Here is a 27,067-nt window from a genome sequence, read left to right as displayed (position 1 = left end):
CTGACTGACTGACTGACTGACTGACTGACTGACTGACTGACTGACTGACTGACTGACTGACTGACTGACTGACTGACTGACTGACTGACTGACTGACTGACTGACTGAGCTTTAGAAATGAGGCCCCTGGACATTTTAAATGAAATGCTGGTGAACTTTAACAGTAAACTGAAAATGGACACAAAGTTTGATCTATCTGTAAACATGTTTCTTTTCTTTAGTATTCTATATAAACATGTTTTTTTTTTTTATGAAAAGTAGAACAAGTGACAATGTTACATAACGCTTGTCTCATACTTCTCATTTTGGCCAAATCTTAGGCAAGGCAAATTTATTTATATAGCACAATTCAGTACAAGACAATACAAAGTGCTTTACATGATTAAGATATAGCAAAATAATAAAATGTAGATAGAAAATAGAATAAAAGCAAGTAGGGATAGAATGTAGTAACAAAAAAGAACATTAAAAACAGTAAAACTGTTTAACTAGAACAGTCAAAGGCAATTTTAAACAGATGTGTTTTTAATCTTGATTTAAAAGAACTCTTTTACAGTTTTCTGGAAGGTTGTTCCAGATAAGTGGAGCATAGGAACTAAATGCTGCTTCTCCGTGTTTAGTTCTGGTTCTAGGTATGCAGAGCAGGCTGGAGCCAGAAGACCTGAGTAGTCTGGAGGGTTGATACACTGATAACAAGTCTGTGATGTATTTAGGTGCTAAGCCATTTAGGGATTTATAGACTAACAGAAGTATTTTAAAGTCTATTCTCTGAGATACAGGGAGCCAGTGTAAGGACTTTAGAACTGGGGTTATGTGCTCTACTTTCTTAGTCTTAGTGAGAACGCGGGCAGCAGCGTTCTGGATCAGCTGCAGCTGTCTGATCCACTTTTTAGGAAGACCTGTGAAAACACCGTTGCAGTAATCAATTCTACTAAATATAAACGCATGGATTAGTTTTTCCAGATCCTTCTGAGTCATTAGTCCTTTAATCCTAGAAATGTTCCTCAGGTGATAGAAAGCCGACCTTGTAATTGTCTTTAGATGCTTTTGGAGGTTCAGGTCTGAGTCCATCACTACACCCAGATTTGGGCCTGATCAGTGGTTTCTAGCTGAAGCGGCTGAAGCTGTGTGCTTACTTTTGATCTCTCCTCTATTGGTCCAAAGATTATTACTTCAGTTTTGTTTTTATTCAGTTGAAGAAAGTTTTGACACATCCAGGCATTGATTTCTTCTAGGCATTTACTCAGTGCCTGAACTGGTTCATAGTCACCTGGTGACATGGTGATGTGGAGCTGTGTGTCGTCTGCATAGTTATGGTAGCTGATGTTGTTGTTTTTTATGATCTGAGCTAGAGGGAGCACAGATACTGAAGAGGAGGGGAACCAGGATGGACCCTTGGGGAACCCCACATGTGATTTTTGTCATCTCTGATATAAAGTTACCTACTGATACATAAATTTCCCTGTCCTTTAAGTAGGATTTAAACCAGTGGAGAGCTGTACCAGAGAGGCCGACCCAGTTCTCTAGGCGCTTTAACAGAATGGAGTGATCGACAGTATCAAATGCTGCACTGAGGTCCAATAGAACCAGCACGGTGGTTCTTCCACAGTCTGTATTTATATGGATGTCATTAAACACCTTGATAAGGGCGGTCTCTGTACTGTGGTGAGCACAGAAATGCTAATCAAATTAAATTAAACACTAATCACTAATCAACTTAAATCTGTGGCTCTTTTTGGCATTAAGAAAACAATTCAATTGCTACATTGCCAGACAGGACACTATAAAAAAATAAAAAATAAACAGTAATGAAACAAATTAAGCAAACAGAAATTGTGTAAAAAGGTAATTAAGCTGCCAAAGGTCACATGACCTTTCAACACATGACCTGTCTATAAAAAATATTTTTAGCTTGATTAAAAATCCTCAGCTGTTTAATCTGCAGGAAATGCTGAAAAGTCGAAGGAGGATAAAAAAAACCTCATAGGGCAAACCTGAGTTTGATGAAATGAAGCAGTTTATTCCTTTTACATGCAAATAAAAGAGAAAATCAATGAATTTTCTTGATGATACAGGCAACTAAACTCTTCCCAGTATCTTTGGTGACCACCTTGTCTCTAGAAAGTTCTCAGAACAAATAACCAATAATATATTTCCACTGTTTTAATATTAGCTGGTTAAGCAAAGACCTGTTCAACGCATGAATCTCTTACTTTTTGATGTATGTCACAATATTTAAAATCCATTAATAATCACTGTATTAATATTTAATGGTGCAGTATAATGCATTTGGAAACCATGACTCAGACTCTGGCAATTGGAGCATAAAAACTAAATGCTACTTCTCCATGTTTGGTTCTGGTTCTAGGTATGCAGAGCAGGCTGGAGCCAGAAGACCTGAGTGGTCTGGATGGTTGATACACTGATAACAAGTCTGTGATGTATTTAGGTGCTAAGCCATTTAGGGATTTATAGACTAACAGAAGTATTTTAAAGTCTATTCTCTGAGATACAGGGAGCCAGTGTAAGGACTTTAGAACTGGGGTGATGTTCTCTACTTTCTTAGTCTTAGTGAGGACGCAGGCAGCAGCATTCTGGATCAGCTGCAGCTGTCTGATCCACTTTTTAGGCAGACCTGTGAAGACTAAAAATAAATGCATGGATTAGTTTTTCCAGATCCTGCTGTGAGACATTAGTCCTTTAATCCTGGAAATGTTCTTCAGGTGATAGAAGGCTGACCTTGTAATTGTCTTTAGATGCTTTTGGAAGTTAACTTCAGAATCCATCACTATACCCAGATTTCAGTGGTTACTAGCTGGAGCAACTGAAGATGTGCACTAACTCTTGATCGCTCCAAGAATTATTACTTCAGTTTTGATCTATTCAACAGAAGACATTTTTGACACATCCATGCATTGATTTCTTCTAAGCACTTGAATGGGTTCATAGTCACCTGGTGACATGGCGATGTAGAGCTGTGTGTCGTCTGCATAGTTATGGTACCTGATGTTTTTTATGATCTGAGCTAGAGGGAGCAAGTAGAAATTGAATAGGAAGGGGACCCGGGATGAACCCTTGGGGAACCCTACATTTGATTTTTTTTGTCTCTGATGTAAATTTACCTACTGACTCTCCATCCAACAGCACAGTAAAATCAACAAACAATATATCCTAATAGTAGTAGTGATTTTAAACGGGTCCACTTCACTTCTAAAAGAGAAATTAAGCAGCAGTTTGGATGTTCAAATTTAAACAGTAGATTAGAGTGAGCAACATTTTTGTGAAAAGCAGTGATCAGGGTTTTGGGGACAGCATAAATCCCTGTGACCAATAATCTGTCCATACAGTGAGTCCGCAGACAGCTGACCAGAAAACAGAATGAATACGAGTCTGTTGATCTCGGCCGTCCAGCTACTGAAACTGCTGAGTTGGTCTCCTACAAATATTAACTCATTTTATATTTGATATTTCCCACACGTTCCAAAAAAGCTGGGACAGGAGCACAGAAGACTTAAAAAGTTGAGGAATTCTCAAAAAACACGAACATTTCACCAGTGGCCAGGTTAATTAGAAACAGGTGAGTGTCCTGATTGGGTATGAAAGGGGTGAGGTTCATCACTTTATGAGCAAATAGTCTGACAGTTTAAGGATGTTTTGTTTAAAAATGCAATAAATTTAGGGATATCATCATCTATAGTCAATAATGTATTCAAAAAATCTCTGCAAGTAAGCTACAAGGCCAACAACCAGCATTGAATTCCTGTGACCTCTGTTCCCTCAAGCGGCACTGCATTAAAGGACGACATCATTTTGTAAAGGATATTATAACTTGAGCTCAGAAACACTTCATAAAACCAGGATCAGTTAACACAGTTCATCGCTACGTCTACAAGTGCAAGTTATAACTCTAGCGTGCAAAGCAAGAGCCATACATCAATAACACTCAGAAACAGCACCGATTTCAATAGGTCAAAGCTCATCTGAGATGAACTGATGCAATGTGGAAAAGCGTGCTGTGGTCTGACAAGTCCACATTTCAGACAGTTTTTGGAAATCATGGACTCCGTGTCCTCTGTGCCAAAGAGGAAATGGTAATCCGGATCATTATCAGCTCACAGTTCAAAGCTAGCATATTTGATGTTATGGGGGTGTGTTAGTGCTCATGTCATGGCTAACTGGCACATCACCATTAATACTGAAGGACACATGCAGGTTTTTGAGCAACATAGGCTGCCATCCAAGCAATGTCTTACTCACTGACGTCCCTGCTTATTTCAATAAGACAATGCCAAGCCACATTCTGCTGTTACAAGAGCATGGCTTCATAGTAAAAGTGTGGTTACTAGACAGGCCTGCCTGCAGTCCAGACCTGTCTGCCATTGCAAATGTGTGCACATTTATAAAGTGCGAAATAGGAGACCCGGGACTGTTGAGCAACTGAGGTTGTACATCAAGCAAGAATGGGAAAGAATTAAACCATCAACAGTTGGTGTCCTCATTTTGCAAATAGTTATTGAGTGTTGTTAAAGGGAAAGGTGATGTAGCACGGTGGTAAACGTGCCCCTGTCCTAGATTTTTTGTATTGTGTTGGAGGCATCAAATTCAAAATTAGTCAATGTAAAAAAATATAACTTTTCTGTTTGAACATTAAATATCTTTGTTAGTATGTCGTCTTTGTAGTGTATCGCTCTGAATATAGGTTGAAAAGTAATTGCAAATCATTGTATTCTGTTTTGATTTAAATTTTACACAATGTCCCAACCTCATTAGAATTGGGGTTGTAAAGTATCTTACTTGGGTTAAATCATCTTGAGATGTGGTATGTAGCCTATTGATATATCACTTAGCCCTACGTGTTAGTAAAGTGTGGCACCCCGTTAATTCTGTAAACAAGTTGGGATATGATGTGGAACAGCAATGCAATCCTTGTCTAGGACAAACTGGCCCAAAGATGGTGGAACTGGCCCTCGAGGACAAGCTACTCACCCCTGGGTTGGAACTGAACACGGTTAAACATGCAGGTTGACTGGAAGAAGATTTGGAACGCTGATCTTTAACTTTATGACCTCACACTCATACAGGCAGTACATAGACGTGTTGCTGTTGAACAGGCTTGATCGTGTTATAGGATTATTAGGATGTTTTCTCAGGAGACCTGAGACGTGGACATGGTACAAGCCGTAGCCTTGTGTTGTGATGGTCCCCCTAAAAGACCATCAGAGGTGACCGACCTCAAGTTAGTTACATGGGACATGCTAGCCCCACACAGGGTTATCACATAAACAGGAAACTCTAAGGACTGTATCTGGATTTTTGCCCCAGAGTTTTTTAATAATGTAGCCTTATCCATTGAAATGTGTTTCATCTGAAGTTGTATTTCCCTTGAAATACAAATTCTCTGGCCTGTTTCTTGCTTTCTTGCAATCATTATTTAGTGGCAGTGCATTCAAATGCCTGGAGCTCAGTAGTCCTACTTCACAAAAACCTAACTTCATCCCACAGGCTCCCACTTTGAAGAGGGTGTCTGACTCTATGCAGAACGTCTGGAGCTGATTATGTGGTCTTCATGTGTAAAAAAGGCTTATGATATTAAGCTCATTTTTTCCTCATTTCTACATCCTGGATGAGCTCTTTCCCCCTCTTTAATGTCTTCTGCTCACCTCAACTCTTTTTGTTAAAGGTCAAAGCACGTTCTCTCTTTCCTTCTTCCATTTCCTAACCCCTCTGGCTCTCACAGCTCCAAGTTTGCCTCCTGTTTCTCTTCCTATCCCTCTAATGTGGCCAATAAAGAACATCTCACTTTATTCTCCTCCCCCATCTTTCCTCTGCCTCTATAATCTGCCCTCCTCATGTCAAAGGTCCCGGCACAGTAGTTTTATTACCTCCTCCCACTACTCTTCCTTTCTTTCGTTGACCTTAACTCCTCATGTTAAAGGTCAGCTCTGTGTCGCTCCTGCTTACTGATCACCTCATTTGGAAATTATTCTGATTAATAAGGCGGGCAGCCCTTTTGAAGCATCTCCTCCGGCCCGGCTGGAAAAGATACATATTGACTCTCTGGGTTTGGTTCCTCTTTTGATGTTTCACTTTAAACTCTCAGACCTTGGAGGCTTTAATTAGAATAGAGCAGGAGCAAGAGGAGGAGGTCAGGGCCAGGCCTGTAATCCCAGCTGGAGTCAGCCTTAACAGAGTTTTACCAAAGACGCAGTGAGACACGGCGTCCTGGAGGAGTCAGCTGACAGGTTTAACACTTGCAGCAGAATTAGTGAGCAGGAGTATGGATGAGGGGGCTGCAGGTGTGGTGGACCTGTAGGAATTTGGTAATGTTGCAGTTTCTTCAACATTTGCTCGCCGTCTTCGTGTTTTGTTAAAAATCGGGTCTGTTTTGTTGAGTAGACCACACACGACATTGCATATCAACATGTTCATATACATCTTAGTAGCTCACAAAGCAGAGAAGACAGATAAGCGAAGCACTCAGACAGAATGTTCCCATTTGGACATCATTTGGTACATACAGATGAAATATTGATGGAAAATGATCCAAATGATAAGGAGCTTTCACATCTGGAACTAGGACAATTGGTGGGATTACCAGTTGGAATATACAAGTTTCCTGTAAACCTCCAATGTCACCTCTAGCAAACACCTGCAAGAGATCTTCGTCTAATGAGTCAGATGAGTTTACAATGCCTCCCCCATGTCTGCTGACCTTTTCTCACTGTTTAGACTGACCATCTGATCAGAATCAGAATCAAGTTTAATCGCCAAGTAGGTTTGCGCTTACAAGGAATTTGACTTGGTATTGATGGTGCAGACAAAAATAAGAATACAGTAAAATAAGAAGTAAAAGGATATATACACGGAAGCTGTATACACTCAGTAAACTGTGCGTCAATGTAACGCAACTGCCTGATGCGTCAATGTAACGCAACTGCCTGATGCTCCAGCAACTGCCTGTAACAATGTGACTGCACTTGTGATGCCATCATGCATTCACTTGGGTGGTGTTCTAGAAATTACACTTCCAATTCAAGTCCTTTACATACCCATTGCTGCTCTGCATTTGTTTCAAATTATGTCCAAATGGGATCATTTGTTTTGTCAGTTTTCAGTGTGGTGTTTTCCTGGTTTTCAGTAAAGCTAAACCTCAGTTTGCTGCACCTTCGTAGCAAACCAGTACAATAAATGAAATGGAGTGATCGGCCCAGACCGTTGTCCATCAGAGAACTTGTGGGGTGATGGTAAACATGCTGTTTCTGAGGCAAAACCAAGGAGTGCAGAGGAACTGTTGAATGTCCATTCCTCCTGGGCTGGAACACCTGTTGACAGATGACAGAAGAAGGCTGGCTCTGTGAAACACAGGTGTGAAATGTTCACAAAATCGTTTCCATCTATTAATGTCTAGTCTTTTAGAATTTATCTTTGGAAACATGATTAATTAATTTCAGTGAGATGCTTCTTGTTGTCATCCACCGTCTCTGACTTCAGTATGAGTAAAGTTTGTCTCACTCCTCACTTTCAGCTGTGAGATGTTTGAGGGGTTTCTTGCGTGTTCAACCCATTTCAAGTCACCATTTCAATAAACCCCACAGCATCCTAATGAGATCAAGATCTGGGCTTTGACTAGGCCAAAGACTTTCCATTTGTGAATTTTCAGACAGTCCTTGGCAGATTTACTGGTATGTCTCCGGTCATTGTCGTGTTACATGGTCCAGTTCTGCTTTAGCTTTCACTTTTTTACAGATGGTTTCCAATTTTTCTCAAGCTCTTTTTGGTGATTGCTAGAATCCACGGGGGATTCTCTGATGACAATCTGGCCAGGTGCTGCTGCAGCAAAACATCTGTAATGAAGAGCTTCATTACTGTTTCTAGGACACTTGCATTGCAGTTTTAGAATATTGTATACAAATAAATAGCACTGTGATTTAAAGTATTTTATTTTCAGTTGTGATGGTTTGTGCAGTTCTTCTCAGCTGGCACTGATGACCTGTCAACAAACCAAACCATTGATAATATTGATTACTGTTTAGAATTGTGATTGTTTGTGTAAATGACTTACCTCCTGTCTCTTCCTCTGCAGGGTGTTCAGGCTAAAAGATTCCCCGGGGGCCTGAACACCTTTTAAAAGTTCCGGAAGAGTCCATTATGGATTGAGGGGGGAAGTAAATTGTATTTTGGTTGTTGTAGTATTTTAGGAATTTAGATATAAATGTTTAGATATTTTTAGACTGTTTGTTAAATAAAGTGTAATATTTTAGCAGTATTATTTGTTAGTGTTTGTATGTTAGTGTGAGTGTTTTCCTTTGCTTGTTGGTAGATCTGGTTAATGGGAGGAGTTAGTGATCTATAAAAGGCTGCTTGTAAGAAGCAAGTGTGATTGTGGCTGCTCCTGTGACCTGTTTGCAATGTTGGACAATAAACACCAAGTGGGCGCACCTTTTCTCTGCCTCAAGTCTACTGCTTAAGCCAGCCTCTAAGGGCCATTCTAACAACATCCCCAACCATTACTCTTCCACCTCCATGTGGGGTGTTTTTTTGGAAATGCTGTGTTTGGTTTATGCCTCTGCTGTGATGTCCAGATAATCCAATTTTGGACTCTTCTATCTAGATGAATTCTGAATGAATTCCAGGAGTCCTGATCTACGTCTACATTCTCTCTGATTATGTTTAGTCTGGCTTTCATGTTTTCCTTAGAGAGCTTCTCAGTGTTCACTAGATCAGTATAAAGATCTTTTGTTGGATTATATTAGTCTTGAGACACCATCTGAATCCACATCAGATCAATCTCTCTGGGCTTCTTTGATTGGCTTCATCACCTAGTGGGGGTGGAGGTCCATTGGATTTATCGTGGAGGCAGCCTAGGTTTGGTGGGTCTGATGCTGGGGTCTGTGACCCCCGCTGGGATGGGGCTTTGCGGACCTCGAGGCAGCCTCCGGTGGCTACTGGTGATGGTCTTGGGGGGATCTGTGACGGTGGCCATGGGTTACTGGCCTTGTAGATGTGCAGCTCCTGGGGGGGGGGGGGGGGGAGTCTGGGGCTCAGGGTTCCTGGGGTATGTGCCCTTGTGTGGGTGTCCTGGCAGGGCCTTGGAAGCTTGGGTCCTGGGGAGTATGTCAAATGGGGTTTGGGCCGGTGGATGCCCGGGTGTCTGGCCCTACCTGGGGCCTCTGATGCCCTGGCAGTGCCTTGGGCCCTCCCCGGTGGGGAGTATGGACATTAACAACACATGCCAGATGTTCTCCTGCATTCTGCTGGTGGGGGGGATGGAAAATAGGGGATGGGGGTTCTAATGTCTTATGTGGTCTGGGAGTTGTTTGAATGTTTGTGTTGGGGTGGGTTTAATATAAATAGGGGAGCCTAATGGAGTTTGTGGGGGAGCTGGCTTCCTGGGAGGGCATGTTGCTCCCCAGTCCTTTCCTTCCCATCCACGGATGCCTTCCTCTGCCTGCTCCATCATGCTGCCACACATGTAAGACCTTGGGGAGTGGCAACATCGCTGGGGAGTGCTGTGGCATCCTTGGCCCCAATTTTATTGGACAACTTAGACACTTTCATTTATAACATTCTCACGACATACATGTAACACAGGTTCGCATTCCATCAATGTGGTCTGCCAATTCTGGTTGCTGATGCTTTCTCACTTTAATAAATTAAATCACATAATTAGGATACAGAATATTATCTTCTTTCGTTTCGATCTGGTCTTTATAGAGTAACCCCAAAAGCTAATATTAGCTGGTTAATTTGCTGGTATTGATAGTAGGTTTACATTCTGCTTAATAGACATATTTTAAAGACTTTTAGCATGCTAGTTTTACTTGTAAAGAGTATTACCTTTATATGGTTATTGTGCAGTGTATTTTAAATTCCTGGCCATGATATTTCAAGGGCCAGAATAATAGTAAAACTAGAGAAATTATAATAACCTGGTGGTAGTTTGCTGAAACAGGGAGGAATGAGTGGGAAACGATTCTACTACAAACACCAGAAGCTTCTCTGGTGTTTTATTGTAAGAGCCGAAACAAGAAAAAGGTTTTGAAACCTTAGCTTTTTATAACCCTGATAAACTTTGAGACCAGAAAGCTACCAGTTCAGTCTCTTTCTGATTGTACAGACATGTGCTTTCATATCAACAAAGAGCCAGCTGTAGGTCCCATGGAGACTTCTTTCAGCATCTTGCTGTCTGCTTCCAGGATCAATGCGCTTTTACAGCCAGACCTGAGCATTATTTTAGACCACTTCCCAAACGGTGGAACGGCAGATTTCAGATTTTTTTTAGAGCTATTTAAATCCTTTTGCAGACTCTGGCCCTGATGAAATCTTCTATGTGAAAGCCTTAGTCAGGTCTTTGCATCTCTCCATTGGGCTCACTCTCACTTTAACAGTCAGGAGACCTTCCTTAACCAATTTTTTTGATATATAGATTTTACAGAAAATTTCAGAATGTATTTTCTTTAGTTTTTATTGTTAATTATATATCACTTAAATTCCACATGGTTTTAAAAATGTACATTTATATGTCCAAATACTTTGGAAGAACAAGCATGCTTTTGTAGGGTGTTCTGTTTTTTTCATGACTGTAGATACTCTTACAGTGCTTGTCATGTTTTTGGTATAGCACTGTAGGAATGTTTGTTGTGTGGAATAACATAAAAACTCCAGTAAATAAAAAGCAAATTAAGACTGGAACATCTGATCACTGAAAGTTTTCATTATTTGTTAATGTAAGCCAATAAAGATTAACAGCAGCCCCACAAATTAACCACACCATTGTTTCTTATGCATGACCTTGTTTTCAGTTAAGGCTCCATTCATTCCACCAGCGTTTAATCGTTCAAATCCACTCATCAAGTTACAAACCTCGACAAACATACTCCCCAAATGTTCTTAAACGCACCTTCAGATTTGGTGCAGGAAGCCTGTGATAATGTTATGGTATAAGATCAGGAGCGGATAAAAAAAGCAATCCTCATTAGAAGGTGTGTTGACATTTATGTTCATTAAGTAGATCGCTAGTTATTTAAGCCTTTATTTAAACAGTCAGTCAATTAGTTATCCAGAAGTTGATCTCTTTGCTGTTTGGTGAGTATGCATGTTTAAAGCACAAACGCACACTCTGTCAAGTGTTGTTCTACATCTTTCAACCCTGACATACATTTTCATATATTATTCACTCAGTTTAATTAAAGTGTTGCCAGTTTAAACTACTCTGCTAAGGATTATTGTTCACACAGCTTGTTTGTTCTCCGTGCTGTCAACATGCTCATACAGACCTCTGTGTTAACCTGAGGTGACTGCCATGTGTTCTATCTGATAAGGAGGAGCTACTGAGACTGCAGAAGGAGAGAGATGCCGCTCTGGATGACATACACCGACTGGAGGCTGAGATTCAGGCATTACAAGCCAATGCCAGGTTAGTTACCATCAACAATCACACATTTTACCTCCATGAGATGGGTGGCTCACAAACATAAAAAGACAAGTTATCATTTTCCCCCAAAAAACATTTTTTTTAATTTACATTTTGTTAAATGCCATATTAAATGTATTTATACCCTTCTCAATAATTAATGATATGTTAATTGGCATCACAGCAATCAAACCCTTCTTCTAATTCCCTCTGGTATTAAGGTCTGCTTACATCACTGTAATCTTTAGATCCCTCCACAGATGTTCTAACACAGGGCTTCTTAGATGTTGTTCAAAGGTCTGAACCCCATTTCTAGAAAACTTTCTAGTTTACTTTCAGTAAACAAATACCTTTTTAACATGGGGAAAATATAAAATTTCCGAAATTTTATTGAATAGCCAATATAAACTGAAAACAGACCCACATGGTGTTTTGCACTGCTCTTAAAAATTGAACTCTTTAGGCATTATTTTTGTAATAAAAAGTAGGACACATGTCATATGAAACTTAAACAGCTGAGATAAAAACTCTTCAGATATAAACTTAATTCAGTTTCAAGCTTTCTGTAGCACTTGAATCACAGCATTTTTTTTTTCTTTTTTACAATAATGCATGCTCTATTTATGAGGTTAACTTCGTGTTACAAACCCACAATGAACAACCTTTGATCCAAGGCACACGTTAACATTTATTTCTAAAGGACAATCTCTCATGGCACATATAGCCTAAAAGTCATCACTAAATCCACACTTTGCTCTGTGGGGGTCTTTGTTTGCAAGCAACAGCATTACTCAACTTACACAGTCTGGAAAAAAACTGCCTAGCTTGCTAAATATGATTCTGACTTCTGATTCACTTCCCGCAGCAAAAAAACACTTGCCCCATGTTAATAACAGATTGAACTAGGTTCCTGAAAAATGACCAATACTTATATTTAAAAATGTTTCTCTTTTGTTTTTACTTAGAGCCATGCAACACAATTTCACTCAAATGTAAATTTTGAGTGTGCACTGAGTGACCATAAAGTCTGTCTGTGTCTATGTTGTAACGGCTGAATAATTTGTGGGGGACATGTACCACGTGTAACCCGCGCACGTTTCGCCCCTGCACAGAGACACACAGGACAGTGTGCTTTTTATTATATACCATATACCATATAAATAAAGTTTTATTTACTTACCCAGAAAGACCTTGCATGGGGAGAACAGCAAACGCCATGTAGAAAGAGTCCAGAACCTTCTTGAAGCATCGTAGCATTGCTAACAACTTTGCCTCTGTGCAGACCCCAGAAGAGATGTGTGGTAAAATGTAAATATTATAATAAACCCAAACATACAAGGGATTTGAATATTCATTATTATGGGTTTAAATGGGAAGTGGTGGGGTTTGTACACTTGAAGAAAAAATAGCAATCTTACAAGCCAGACAATACCAGTCTCTCCTGTGCTTTGCTGCAGGAGGGACTGGTGCACCTCACAAAATAAATGGCAGGTTTCCACGAAGTTGAAGTCTGAGCACAAATCTGCCGTCCAAATAGACAATGGTCCTCAATACAATGCTGAATTCATTACAAAGATGCTTAAGGAAAACAAAGTCAGTGTTTTGGAGTGGCCACAGGAAAGTGTGAGAGATGACCTGGCATCTGTATCTCTGCCCCGCAGCACAGCTCTTTGGTCTTTGTGACGTACAGTTCGTGTGAGCTACCAGAACCATATTGTCTGTGTGATACAAAAAGTGGCATGCTTCCACTGCTGCAGGAAATGCTGGTGGTATTCACAGAGAACAAAACAGGAGATAAAACACAGCCTTAAGTAAGCCAGGGTTTATTTCGTAACTTTTTTGTTGACGCTAGTGGCCTTTATTTAACAGTAAGCTAACAGAAACTGGGGTTGAGACAGAGAGAGTGAAACGTGGAACAAAGGGCCATGGGCCAGGACTCGAACGGCCAGGTTTAGGACTGAGACCTCCGAACATGGGTCACATGCTCTACCCCTGCGCCACCGCCGTGCCCAAAGGAGCCAGATGATTAAAACCAGCTTACTATATTTAAAACTGTTTAAAAGGATCTGTTATAGTTTACTCTGTAAACAACTTTGAATCCATAAAATCAGTCATGGGTGAGCTGTAGATTTAAATGGCGCTACAGTAAAGTGCTAATATTTAGAGTTAGAAGCAGAAGAGAAGTTCATGGAAAAAATCCGTGAGAGACTGTGCAGAGTCTTAGTGTTTGGTGATGGAGTCTAAAAGCACAAGGCTCAGGTCTACCAACCCCCCCCCCCCCCCCCCCTCCCCCCCAGTCTTGTGTGAGATCCACTTAGCAGTTCCCCAGCACCCTGCCTATGAGCCTGTCATGGCCAGGGGCTTTGTGCAGGTTGGTTTTCTGGAGAATGGATGTCACCAGGTTTTGTGGGTGGAGAGAATTCGGTGGTGGGAATTTCCAGGTCGATGTGTTGCTGTTTTTGATCCGGGCAAAGAACTTGTTCAATTGATCTGCTGGAGAGAAGGGAGGTTCTGTGGGGTTATTAGTAATAGTTCCCCTACCTGCCTTTTAAAAAGAATATTCGCTGAATGTGCACATATATGTACATATTGTCGTTTTCATTTTGGTTTATTTTCTTCGTTTGTGGCTAATAAAGCTGATTCTGATGCCTGTAGCAGAAAGATGTCACATCATCAAGAAGTTGTTTAAAAGGTAAAGAGATCTTTGGATTTCTTTGACATGTGTTGTCTGCTTCAGCTGACTAGAGCACTATAAATCAACTCAAACTGTAAATGTTCATATCATTGGGATAAAATGTTCTGATAGTCTACAGTTTCACTACAAACCAATGTTAGATTTGGTGGCGTTTTGTCCAGCTGGAACAGCAACCGTGTTTCTATGTGAACTTACTTTGGTTGAGCCTGCCAGCTGGATCAATATGCCAGATCAGCAGCGACTCACCAGTTCGCTCTAGCTCTGCCAAGAATGGAAGAAGCTTTTAGATTTATGTCAGACTGTCGGCTGTGCAGCGGCACCGACTGCGGTATGTTTCTGTGCATTCCAGATCTCTTGTTGTTTGAAAGTTATCCCAAAGGACTCCTGATGAGAGGCCCCGCCAAATGAGCTGATCAAGCAGACTGAAACATCTTTCTACCACACTGAGGATGTACTTACTTGTTTAATAAGCTCACAGGGATATGACAACGTTCTACTGCAGGTGAGAGACCTACCACGGATGACCTCAAAGAAAGTCACTTCAGAAAATCCAAATGGTCCTTTTACTACAGTGATTCTCACTGTGTGTGGCAAGCCCACATGGGGAACCATGTTGTCATGACAGGGAGGTGCAGAGTCTTCCTAATCTGTATTTACTGCTCGTGGAACTAATCTATAGTCTGCCAGTGTTGCTACCTGGACTTGTTTCAGTGTAACACGTGATCACGTCATGCAAGGTGTTGTCCTCATCTTGGGGACAACTGTGGCTCAATGGGTAGAGTAATTGTCTTGCAGGCAGAAGGTTGTGGATTCAACTCTGACACATGTTGATGTGCCCTTGGTAAGGCACATAAGCTTACCCGTCAAATCTGTATGAATATGTGTACTTTAGTGAGTGCAATTGGGTGAATGTAGATCTATAGTGTAAAGCCCTTTGAGGTGTCAGGAAAAGTGTTATATAAATTCAGTCCAGTTACCATTTATTTACCATCTTAAATAGACTTGAGACATGAGGACAGATACCTGCTGTTTAAAGTGACTGAACTTAAATAGCAAGAACCCTACTAGTTCTGCCAGAGAACTGCAGGGAACTCTGCTCTTTACCTGTATGGTGTTGTATAACTTTATATAAGGGCATTTGTTTATCTGGAGTCAATATAAATCTATATAAAACTGGAGGTGTTAGTTATATTTTGTTTTTGTTTTTGTAAAAAAAAAAAAAAAAAAACACCTGGCCATTTAAAACGAATATTACATGTGGAGTTTCTTTTTGATTTTTTTTAACTAAATGAAAAGTTGGCCTATATTTTTTCAAGATTATTGCCATTTTCTCAAGAACATGGTAATTTTGTTGATTTTAATACTTTTTTTTGTGTAACATTTTTTACACAAGTAATCTCACTGAGACACCTTATTTTGACCTGTTTAAAGTAGACAGATATAATGTAATAATGAAGAGATTCTGTGATGCTGCTGAGGGTTATTATGTAATGGTGAAGAGGCGGAAACATAGAAGTGAAAGAAATACCAATACTAGTATATCAATTCAAATAGAAATTTGAGTCCAAGTTATTGACACAAACTTTTTAGAAATTAGTTGACACTCTTTGCACTAATTAACTCTGTGGTTCTTAAATTATTACATTTTTAACATTTTTTTTAATTACTGGATGCTGATGTAATGCACTTTGAATTGCATTGTTGCTGGAACGTGCTTTACAAACAAACTTGCCTTGCCTTGATGGAGCAATTCATTATTGTTTTATGAAAGTACCGTTCCCTTTAGTGGTTATTTACTGTGAAAAATACACAACCAGATGGATAAAATGACAAAAAGCAATCTATTTTCTTTAAAGTAATATTGAAAATTCTAATAAATACTATATTGCTTTTTGCCATAGGAGGAAGATGGGTAATGTGGTGAAAAATCACTCACTCACAGATATCTTCAAACACCCTGGTGCTATGGGACACAACTCCTCCTGCTGTTAAATTCTATAATAACTGTGATTAAGCTTTTTTGGTTCACTTTCTCCAGCCACACAAAGTACGGATTACTGACAGACCTGTAGATTCAAGAATATACACACACATTGATCCAGGAATCCTTTCTATGTTATATGGTAATGGCAGATGATCTGAGTGAGAGTTCATGTTTCAACAATAAGTAAGACAGATGTGACTAAATGGGCCTCCATGGGAGAGGCTCAAAGCCATAACCACTGCTGACTGAACAGAAAAATAAGCCTCGTCTCACATTTACCAACAAACATCCTGATGATGTCCAGGAATTTGGAGAAAATATTTTTTAGACTGATGAGACAAATTTGAAACATTTTGGAAGTTTTGTGTCTCGTTACAGCTGTTGTTAAACCAGAAAATACGCATCCCACTGGCTGTAAACATGGTGCTGGTAGAGTAATGCTTTAATACTGGTTAATGGAAGCACAAATTCTGCTCTTTAGCAGAAAATTAGCTCCAACCTTCAGTTATTGACCTTAAACTCAAGCTGAACTGGACAGGAAGAAAGTAATCCCAGTTTTTTTAACTGAATGGTTCAAAAAACAACAACAAAAACTAAAGTCTGTGCTTAAATCTGACTGAGAGTCATGACTTTAAACAGGCTATTTATGTTTAAAATCCCTCCACTCTGGCTGAATTCACTAAATTTAATTTCTCCACAGTGATGTAAGCGACACATTGCCTGTTTTTACAAACAATTGATGACAGTTGTGGCAAAACCAGTTGTTAGATTTTGAAGGCAGTTAGTTTTTCCATATATTTCTTGATTTGGATAGCTTATTTCCCTTAATAAATTAATTTAAAACTACTTAGGATTCCCTCCGATTGTTTTTGTCTGACATTAAAGTGACTTTGAAGATCTTAAACATTTAGGTACAAGAAAGCAAAAATATAAGAAATCTGGAAGGGGCAAGTAGTTTGTTTCAGCACTGTAAATACAATCTGGTTGACAAAGGAACATTTCGAGAGAAAACTGTGTAGAGGAATGACAAGAAGCACAAAAGTCCAAGTTTTTGATTCATCTCTGGCCAAATGCAGCTAGAGACAGTCGACTGGTGTCCCGTGATCAGAGACGAATCTGGATGACCTGTAGAATAATAAAAGGGGTAAACAGCCAGCAATGAAGATAACAAACAAACAGTAATTAGATAAGACCTTATGAGGCAGATTTGAACCACCACAGAGGTGTGTTTTGGGCTTTAAAATCAGCTGGAGGATTTCCTGGAGGGGTCCGAGTCCAGTTCCGAGGAAAGCAGCTGCAGCAAAGTGAAACAGAATAACGATGAGGAGCTAGTCCGTCTATGCTGATGAAAATGTGAGCCTCCATAAATTACAAGGATTGATGCTGAACGCCTGCAGAGACACCTGAAGAGGCTGCAGAAAGCAGGGGAGAGGAGGAAGAGATTTTGTTTTCCTTTTCAGTCTGGTTAAAGAAAATAAAAACTCAGATAAAATCTTAACTTCACTAAGATTTGTTAAATTTAAATTTAGAGTTTCTAAAATTATAAACCATGGCTTCGCTCTATTCCAGATGCCTGGTCCTGTAGAGGATCAGGACTTAATCTGTGTTTAGAGATGGACTGAATGCAATTTTGATTGTAATGGACCTTGTTGGACTTTGCTATTGCATTGAATTTAAGAATATGACGGAAGTACATTGGGCAGTTTTTTTATGTATTGGAGTGTTAGGTGATCTATGCTCTGTCTTAAGTGACTAGAGTTAAAAGGAATATATCTTTAACTTTCCTTTTCAGTTGTGCTTAGACTTGCAGCTCGTGATAGTTCCATTTCCACGTCAGACGTATGTACAAAAAAAGTAAACTATCACAGGGCAGCCGAGGACTCAGCCAGCAGGTGCTCACAAGTGATAATTTTATGTATGCAACAACAAACTGTGATGTTAATGCAAAACACAGTGGCCATCCTAGGTGAAAGTAGTCATTAAACAGTCTCCAGCTGCAACAGGAGTTCATACGGCTCAGATCTATAGAGCGGCATTTTGTCCAAAGAAAAAGAAGAAGTCAGGAGAATTATTGTTGGAGAGCAGTAGCTTGAGAGATCTAACAAGCAAGGACCTTCATGCCAGCGGACTCTGGAGCAATCATTGTAATGGTTCAGTTAAATATTCTTTTGACACTGTAGATTAAAGTGTTTTGATTGACAGACCCTGAGATGTAGTTGCTTTGTCAGGTGTGGCTCTGGAGTGGTTTAACTGCTATCTTTCTTGCAAAGCATTCAGTGTTTTTGCCAAACCCAGTCATGTCAGACTGAGCCTGCCATGTGGGGTACAACAGGGCTAAGTCATTGGACCTATTTTCTGTCTTGTATATTTCCCCCCTTGGCCAAGTAACCAGGCAGTTTTCGGATGTGTCTTATCATGTCTATGCTGATGATATTTTAGCTCTTCCGTTCTTTTGAGCCAACTGCATATTTAAAGTTGCCGTCCTTCGTAATATGTTTTAGTAGTATCAAATATTGACTCTTTGACAACTACTTGTAGGTCAATTCTAATTAGACTGAAACCCTAATTACTGCCACTTCAGGATAAGGATAATACAGGAAGATGTTAATTCCTGCTTGGCATTGCTGCCTGTCGCACCTCCTCCGGTGCCCATGGGTCAGCTGCAGGGTCATCAGCCAGGAACCACCATTCACCAACGTTTCGCCCCTTTAATCCTGGAACGTCTCCTGGTGGCGGGGCAGTGACAGGGACGTCTCCCTGTCACCCCCTGCAGCTGAAAGATGTTATCCCCTGCATATGTTGTCTGGGAGTTAGGTGTTATTCCCCCAGGTTCTGTCCTTCCTCCGCAGCCAGAGCCAAAAGCTCCCTTTCTCCGCCTCCTCAGCCAGTTCCTTTGTTGTCTTCCTCAGCCTACCTCCCGTGACTCCCACGTCTTTCAGGAGGCGTATGGTCGACAACCCCATGAAGCCTCGGCATCCGACCTCCACTGGGTAGATGGTAGTCTTCCAACCTGCCTCCCGGCACTCAGCAGCCAGCTCTGAGTACTTGGCCTTCTTTCGCTCAAAGGCAGCTTCGATCCCTTCCTCCATTGGCACCGTGAGCTCAATGAGGGCTACCGCTCTTGCCTTTACGGACCACGCCACAATGTCTGGTCGGAGAGATGTGGTGGTGATTTCTGTGGGAAGCTGAAGCTTCCTGTCCAGGTCAACCTTCATGCTCCACTCCTGGCCAGCAGTGAAGGGCCTTGTTGTTTCTCTTTGCTTGAAGCTTCTGATTCCTCCTTCCGCGACAAAGATGGTGGGGTCCTCTGCCGGCGGTAGTGTTCTGCTACCCTGTCTGCGCTCCTCCAGTACCTCGGCTAGCTTTCTCAAAACCTGGTCATGGCGCCATCTATATCGGCCCTGTGAGAGGGTCACTTTGCAGCTTGACAAGATGTGCTGGAGGCTTGCGTTGGGAGTATTGCAGAGTGCACAATATTCCTCATTTCCGAACCACTGGTGAAGGTTCCAAGGACATACGCGGTACGTATCCTGGTGTTCCTAAGGGGACATTCCTTTGTGGATCGCTGTACTGCTTTCTGACATGCTGTTCCAATTGCTCCCTGGTAACTTCGAGTTTGCCAGTCTTCTTTTCCTCCAGCAGCTGTCTGGCATGCTTGAAGGGATCCTTGAAGAAGCTGGCTCACTCTTTCTGTTTCCGCTTGTTGCGTTTTCGGATTCGTTCAACTCTGCGAAGCATGGCTAGTCATTTCCTGTCCTCTTCCCATAAGGCTTTCAGCCCTTCTTTCTCTGCAAGAGTGGCCTTTCTCCAGCTTTTCCATAGTTGGCGACGCTTTTGTACCAGCTGGAGGATTTCCTTCTCTCTCCTTCCCTTCTCTCTTTGGATGGACCTCTGTCTGGAAACGATCTCTGCAAACCTGTCCTTGCAGGTCTGGTATATGATGTCCCCCATACGATTCAGCTTGGCCTCTGCCCCTCCTTGCAGTGACTCCTGTAGGGTCTTGATCAGGTCTGCATCCAGTGCGCACCATGCCTCTGCTTCACTAGACTTTGGCCACTTGATCTTATTCCTTCTGGCTGGTTTTTTGGTCTCTGTGATTGGCTCTATTCTGTCAGGTGTGGTGAGGACTGGGTCTTCATGCTCATGTGGGGACTCGTTCTCCACCAGTGGACCTTCTTCCTCTGTCACCCTCCTGCCTTCAGCAACATTGGGTCCATTGGCTCTGTGGTTTTTGCCCTGGCTTTTGGTCCCTCTTGTCTCACCTGCTATTGCAGTGCAAGATTGCCGCCGGCTATTCTGTCCACACTTTGCTTTCCCCTGGTGGATCCGTACTCCCCTAAACGTGGTCACTTTCTCCCATCCACATGCACACTTTCGGAGGACCTTCTCCTAAGATAATTTATCCGTACATTATCCATGCAGGGTCACGGATGACTGGTGTCTATCTCCAGCGGTCCATGGGCTAGAGGCAGGGTTCACCCTGTTCAGCTCACCAGTTTATTACAGAGAAATATAAAGACACACAGGACAAATAGTCATACACACACTCACACCTAATGTCATGACCTTCAAGTGCTTAACCCACATGCAGATCACAATCAGGAGGCAGAAAGCGGTTTAAGATGTTTATTTAGGAACGGGCAACTGAGTGGAGAAGTGGCTCGCAACGCGAGCAGCTGACAGAGACGCAGGAGCGGGACCGATCGCACTGCAGATAAAAATCAGCTGATTTGATCAAGCCCAGGAGATCTGTAAGCCCAGAGAATGATACGCTTATCGTCGGGTTCGGGTAACCTATCCGAGGGGAGTGGTTCTGGCGGGCAGATTCTGGAATGCTCACTTCTATGATGGAACCAGTGACTGAGCGACAGGTGAGCGGGCAGACGGGGCGAGGCAGTCCGAGCAGCACCGTAGCTGAGAGCAGTGAGTGGAGGGCAGCTGGAGGAAGACCGAGGGAGCACGAGGAGGATTTCCAGAGTGGGATCCAGAACAGGGAAACTCGGAGCTTTGACCTGAGACGTCAGAATATGTGGGGCGCTTGGAGTGGACTCCTTAGCGCGAGGCCACCTGGGAGAAACAGGAAACAGGAGTTTAGCGCAGGGACAGGCCAATATAGACTGTGGGGTGAAGCCGGAGTACCCGGAGAGAACCCATGTATGCACAGGGAGAACATGCAAACTCCATGCAGAAAGTCCCTAGGCTGGGGTTCTAACCCAATACCCTATTGCTGCAAAGCAATAGTACTCCCTAAGAACATATTATTGGATTTATTATCTTGGCCTTCAAACCAAACATAAACTATTTGATGCTTGCTGTTATTTTGGATTCTGGCATGTCATGTAGTGCCTTTCTCGTGGGTTAATCAGAAATTGTTCTCTCAGCTAAGAAATATTTCTAAGCTTTGAACTCTGGTGTCAAAAGTCGAATTAGAGATTAATATTAATATTTTTATATCTCATCCCATCTTGATTTTCACACCAGCCTTTTTTATGTTTGGATAAGAAAGATCTTGATCGTTTTTACTTTTAGAGCCCTCCCAGCCTATGTCTCTGACCTTCTAGAGCTCTACAGCTCTTCTTGCAGTCTGAGATCTTCCAGTCAAAGGCTGGTAAGGGCTCGACAAACACATTTCAAGACAAGAGGAGATAAATCCTTTAGAGCAGTTTCCCAAAGATTGCAGAATGTGTTGCCTCCATGTTTGCACTGTCTTTATGCTGTTGATTCTTTTTTTTAGAAGCAGTTGTAGACTCGTCTATTTAGACTAGCTTTTAAATAGTTTTATGCTGTATGATGTTACACGTTTGTTTCTATCTGTTCTTTAATGCTTTTAACTTCTGTGTTTTTTATGCTCATTCTTATTGTTCTGTGATCTTTGACCTGTGAATTACTTACTTACCCAGAGGTGTAGAAGCTCTCGTTGGAGAGCCCAGTCTGCCTGAAACTCTTGAATGAAGGCTTGTGACTAAAACAATTGGTTTTACAGTTTATTGAAATTTCTTGACACCAAATGTTTTGCAAGGATTGAAATTCACGTCTCTACTCATAATTTAAAGCTTTAATTTGAGTTCAGGTTTTGTCAAGAAAACATCAGCTGTCCAATGTGCTTGTTGTATCTGGAATGCCTTCTGTTGTTAGAATTCTGCAAGCAAACTACAAAGAAAAGAGGTAAAAAATGAATGGAAAAATAATTCTGGTATTTATTTTTCAGCTGCCTGGTCCACCCATTACAGAGCCTTGTAGAGGGGTTTATTCTCCCTTAAAGTTTTTAATATGTTGTCTCATTCTCATCGTTGCATTTATCCCCCTGCGCTCTGATCCCCTGAAATAAAATCCGGTCCAACAAACTGACTTCAGATGTTCTTTAATCACTAAACAGAGTTCAGCTGTAAGAGCATTAATCAGAGAGGCAGCTGCTAACTCTGGAGGAGCTGCAGAGGGCCAGCGCTCGGGTGGGAGAATGTGTCAAAAGGATAACTATTAGTTTCAAATCCACAAGTCTGGCCTTCATGAACGGGTGGCAAGAAGAAAGCCAAAAGAAGCCCATTTAAAATTTGCAACAAGATCTTGTCAGGTTTAACAAAAATACATGTAAAATTCTGTTTGGAGGAAAAAAACACTGCACATCACCCTGAAAACCTCATCCCCGTGGGGACATTTGGTGTTTGGTGACGGTATGAGAATGTTGGAAGAATGATCCTGCAGAAGACCTGAGGCTGGTACAGATCAGAGCCATCTGTCAGGATGGTCCAGTTAAAGCTCAGACTTAAATCCACTTAAGAATCTGTGGCAAGACTTGAAAAATCGAGAGGAGCCAGTTAAGATGGATGGATGGACGGATGGATGGATGGATGGATGGATGGATGGATGGATGGATGGATGGATGGATGGATGGATGGATGGATGGATGGAACTTAAAAATAATGTTCAGGGACTCTTCATCTAATTTGACCGAGCTTGAGCTGCTTTATTAAAAAAACAAGAATGGGCAAATAAATGTGTCTTTGATTTGAAACTGGTAGAGAAATAAGAGCCGCAGTGAAAGGGAGTTCTACAAAGTACTGAACCGGAACACAAACGGATGTCTGAAAACAAATGCATGCCACATTTTTCCGATATTCCTCTGCTCAAATTGTTGGATACAATTTACGCTTATCTTTCCATTTTACAACCCTGCAATTGTTTATTCTGGTCTGCCACGTTAAATCCCCAAAGAATACACTGAAGTTTGTGTTCGTAAATGTAAAAAAGTTCAAAGGTTGTGGCAACATTTGTAAGCCTCTGTAATAATAGTCAATAAATAAAACACACCCAGGATCAGACTGACCACCAGGCTGTGCAAGTGCATTTTAACAGTTTCTACTCAATCGACCAGTAAATTCAAGTTCTTGTTAAAGATTAGCTGAGATAAACATTATTCTAACCAAATATGAATCTATCTTCCTCTCTATCTTCCATTTCCTCTGTCAGCTCTCAGGACTACGTCACGGCTTCCCAGCCATCACTTCTGGCTGAGTCTTCTGCAGATCATAAGGACTTGTCCTCTCAGGTCCAGAAACTGGCGGTCCAGCTGCAGCAGCTGAACAGGGAGAAGGAGAACACCGAGGCAGAGCTTCAGCGCAGCCAGGAGGCAGAGCAGGAAGCTAGTGAGAGAGTTCGAAGGTCAGCCACTAACAAACAGATGAACCCAGAGTGTTATGCAGCACTTACCTGTTCACTCACTGTAGCTCTTTAGTAAATGTTAAATTGACTGAATTTACTTAGAGCTGTTCTAGTCATACTGACCAATCACACTGCTTTACTCTAGAGCCACATTCACCCAATCACACTCACTCATTTGCACACATTCATACATTGACACAAAGATAGGCAACTTGGAAATAAGTCTACATGTGATAACAGGAAAACTGGAATCAAAATCACAAGACTACCTACTCAGCCCAGTCGCCTTAGCTCCACTAGGCTAAAATTAATACTTACAGCATTTACAGCTCAAGCTACATTTGTTCTCTTAAACTTAAAAAACTTTGGAAAGTGAAAGCTTCACTTATTCACTACAGATTTGTTTTGTAGTTTAAGAGGTTTCTTTGTTGCTCCTAAAATGTAGCGACATTCATCAGCATCAGCACTAATTTTTTTTAAACTCCAGGTGATGTCAGAGAGGTCATATTTTTTAGAACTCAGTTAAAGTCAGTTTAATTATGTAGCGCCTATTCACAACAAATGGGATCTCAAGGCACTTTACAAAACAGATGATTCAGTCGAATCATCAGACAGATTCCAAGTTAATTACATACCGTCCAGGTTAACTGTAGTTATGAAACAATGCAGTCAAGTTCAGTTTATTATTCAAAATCAAGTCAATGACTGGCTGCATTCACTCCTCCTGGATGAGCCTGCAGCCACAGTGGACAGTCACTGGCATTGTGTCGTTGACTTTGCAGCAATCCCTCATACTGAGGATGCATGTAGCGACAGTGGAGAGGAAAACTCCCTTTTAACAGGAAAAAACCATCAGCAGAACCGGAACCAGGCTCAGTGTGAACGCTGATCTGCATCAACCGACTGGGGGTTAGAGAAGACAGAGCAGAGACACAAAAAGACACACAACACTGAGTCAGGACTTAAGTGGTTTTAGTGGAGAGAAAAAAGGGTACATAAATGAGCTCTGAGCCCGGTTTCAAGTCTAGAAGAGAAAGAGAGTGCATTTAGTTAGTCACAGTTAAAGCTCAGCCAACAGCTCTAGAAGAGGTACAGGGCTAAACACTAAGAGATAAGGCCAGGTGTAACATGAAGTTTTTGGCAGCAGGAGTCCAACTGATGATGTCACAGTTTAAAGGAACACCAGGCCAGATGGAGCTACCATGATGAGAGAACATAATGTTAAAAGTTCCCAGAGCTCTGTTCAATCACTTATCTGGACGTGTGATGAGGAGGGACCAACTGCAGACAGGCAAGGAGCGCATTCTTCAGAGAAACAGCCAATAGGTCTTTGGTAACTCTGGTAGAGCTGCAGAGATCCACAGCTCAGCTCAGTTTGGAGAATCTGTTGAAAGGAAAACAATTTGTTGAGCACGCCACAAATTTGGTCACGTCACCTGAAGTCCAGTCCTTAAAAACAAAGAAAACTGTGAGGAGCAGTCACACCTGAAGGTTTGATGCTGAGATTGGCCTCCCTGCAGCAGAAACAGTCCAGGATTTAGTGGAGCTATGTGTTGCCAGGGGGGGACATGTTCAGCGTGTTCATTGACCGTTACATAATGATGAGCAAAGAAATGTTTCTCCCACAGGATGCTTTTTTTTTTCTTCAAATAAAAGCTCCTAACAAGCTCTTGATTAAAGCGTCTCGGAGGGAATTCTCTGTGGTGGAGACCCGCTCTGTCATGCCACCAGAACCATGTTGCAGCAACGGTTTCCCTCAGAGACTGTGGAGGTGCTCAGAGGCTGGCTAAGTATGTGGGACTAAGGAGATTTGGCTCTGATGATTCATATTCAGCAGACTACGATGCGAGTGTCCCTGCAGCCGAGATGATCAGGAAGAACTAAGCCTTCAGATTTGGATTCAAAAAGGAAAACGCTCCGATTGAACGTGACTTCTTCTTCTGCTGCTGCTTCTCAACTCATCAACCTGAAGATGAAGGGATGAGATTTGTGATGAAAACAGCTTAAGTCCTCCGTCTGCGTCCTGCGCTGTCCTCCTGGGCTCAAACCTGGGGCTTTCTTCAGTAATTTGGCTGCCAGCAGGGGGTGGGGGATGGGAAGTGCCTTCCAAGTTTCTGGGCTGTGAAGAGGAATGTTTGCTCTCTGATGGGAAGGACTGAGTCAAATCTGCTGCTTATTACAAATGGGGAGTTTAATTTGAATAGGAAAGGGAGAGAGCCTCACTGATTGTTAGAAGGTCATCCAAATCTCTCTCTCTCACACACACACACACACACACACACACACACACACACACACCATCGCAGCAACCTGTCTCTGTACTCAGCCGTTTAATATTCTCGTTGATGGTTGGAAACGCGACTTTGCCGTCAGCAGTGCAGCGCTGCATTAACTTGGCAGAAGTGACAGGGAGCAGGCAGGACTTCCTGCTCAGAGTTTCCACTTCTCCCTGGTCTTTGGTGTCATCCACTCCCACCCAGTTCATCATGGTCTCATCCCTTTTCTTCCCTGTGGAGTTCTGTATTTCTGACACTGAAATCCTCCTCCTCTTCCTCCTCCTCAGGTTGGAGCGTCTGGTGGAAGTGTTGAGGAAGAAAGTTGGAGCAGGAAGTCTTCGTGGCGTCATCTGATCCATCTTTTGGACACTCTTGTTTAAATCCTTTTTATGGAGCTGAACTGATGTTTTTTTTAACTGTTAAAGTTTTTCTACTTTTTCATCATTAGAACTTAGTTATATGTAGTAGCAGCAATCGGAATTAAGCAATAGAACATTTATGTCTTGATTAGTTTTTGGATGTTGCAGTGTAAAACGTGCTTCCAGCAGGAAAATAGAAAGCCGTTTCTGTCTCTTTCAGTCATAGCGCTGTTTCATCTACTGTGTCTTCCTCTCCTTGGCTGGATGCAGAGAATTAAATAAAAGTTAGCAATTAGCTCATTAGATCTTGTTGTTGCACAGAAATGTGAGTTTTCTTGTATTGTTAATATGTCAATTTATTTCTACAGTGGTTTTTATTTTCAACAATGTCTATTGTTTAAAACTTTTCTCTGTTCTGGTGCTTCTAAATAAAGTGGAAGTGTTCAAAAGGTTAATTTATCTCAGTAATTAAACATAAATGGGAATCTTAGCTTTAGGTTCACATAGGGTTTTACATTTCAATGTTTCCATCTGGTTATTTATTGTGCAAAAAACAAATTATTAAGTAAACGAAAACAAGAACACAACAAACAGAAAACTCCAACTATTTATAGAGTAATTCTGAAGGAGGCTGGAAACAAATGTTCAGAATATTACTGGCTTAGCAAAGATTAAACTCTA

The 27,067-nt window shown here is 41.5% G+C and overlaps 1 protein-coding gene across 1 annotated transcript in view; it reads left to right on the top strand.

Moving 5' to 3' along the window:
* The window catches only part of mipol1 (mirror-image polydactyly 1), an 87,516-nt gene extending 60,675 nt beyond the window's left edge, over positions 1-26,841 (top strand). The window contains exons 11-13 of the mRNA XM_036150845.1: positions 11,322-11,416; positions 23,560-23,751; positions 26,315-26,841. Coding sequence (XP_036006738.1) covers positions 11,322-11,416; positions 23,560-23,751; positions 26,315-26,381 — 354 coding nt within the window. The 3' untranslated portion in view covers positions 26,382-26,841. The remainder of the gene's footprint in view (positions 1-11,321; positions 11,417-23,559; positions 23,752-26,314) is intronic.
* Positions 26,842-27,067: the final 226 nt, after the last annotated feature.

This window comes from Fundulus heteroclitus, chromosome 19, assembly GCF_011125445.2.
Source record: "Fundulus heteroclitus isolate FHET01 chromosome 19, MU-UCD_Fhet_4.1, whole genome shotgun sequence".
Taxonomy (NCBI): Eukaryota; Metazoa; Chordata; class Actinopteri; order Cyprinodontiformes; family Fundulidae; genus Fundulus; species Fundulus heteroclitus.
This window is presented reverse-complemented; position numbering and strand designations above follow the sequence as displayed.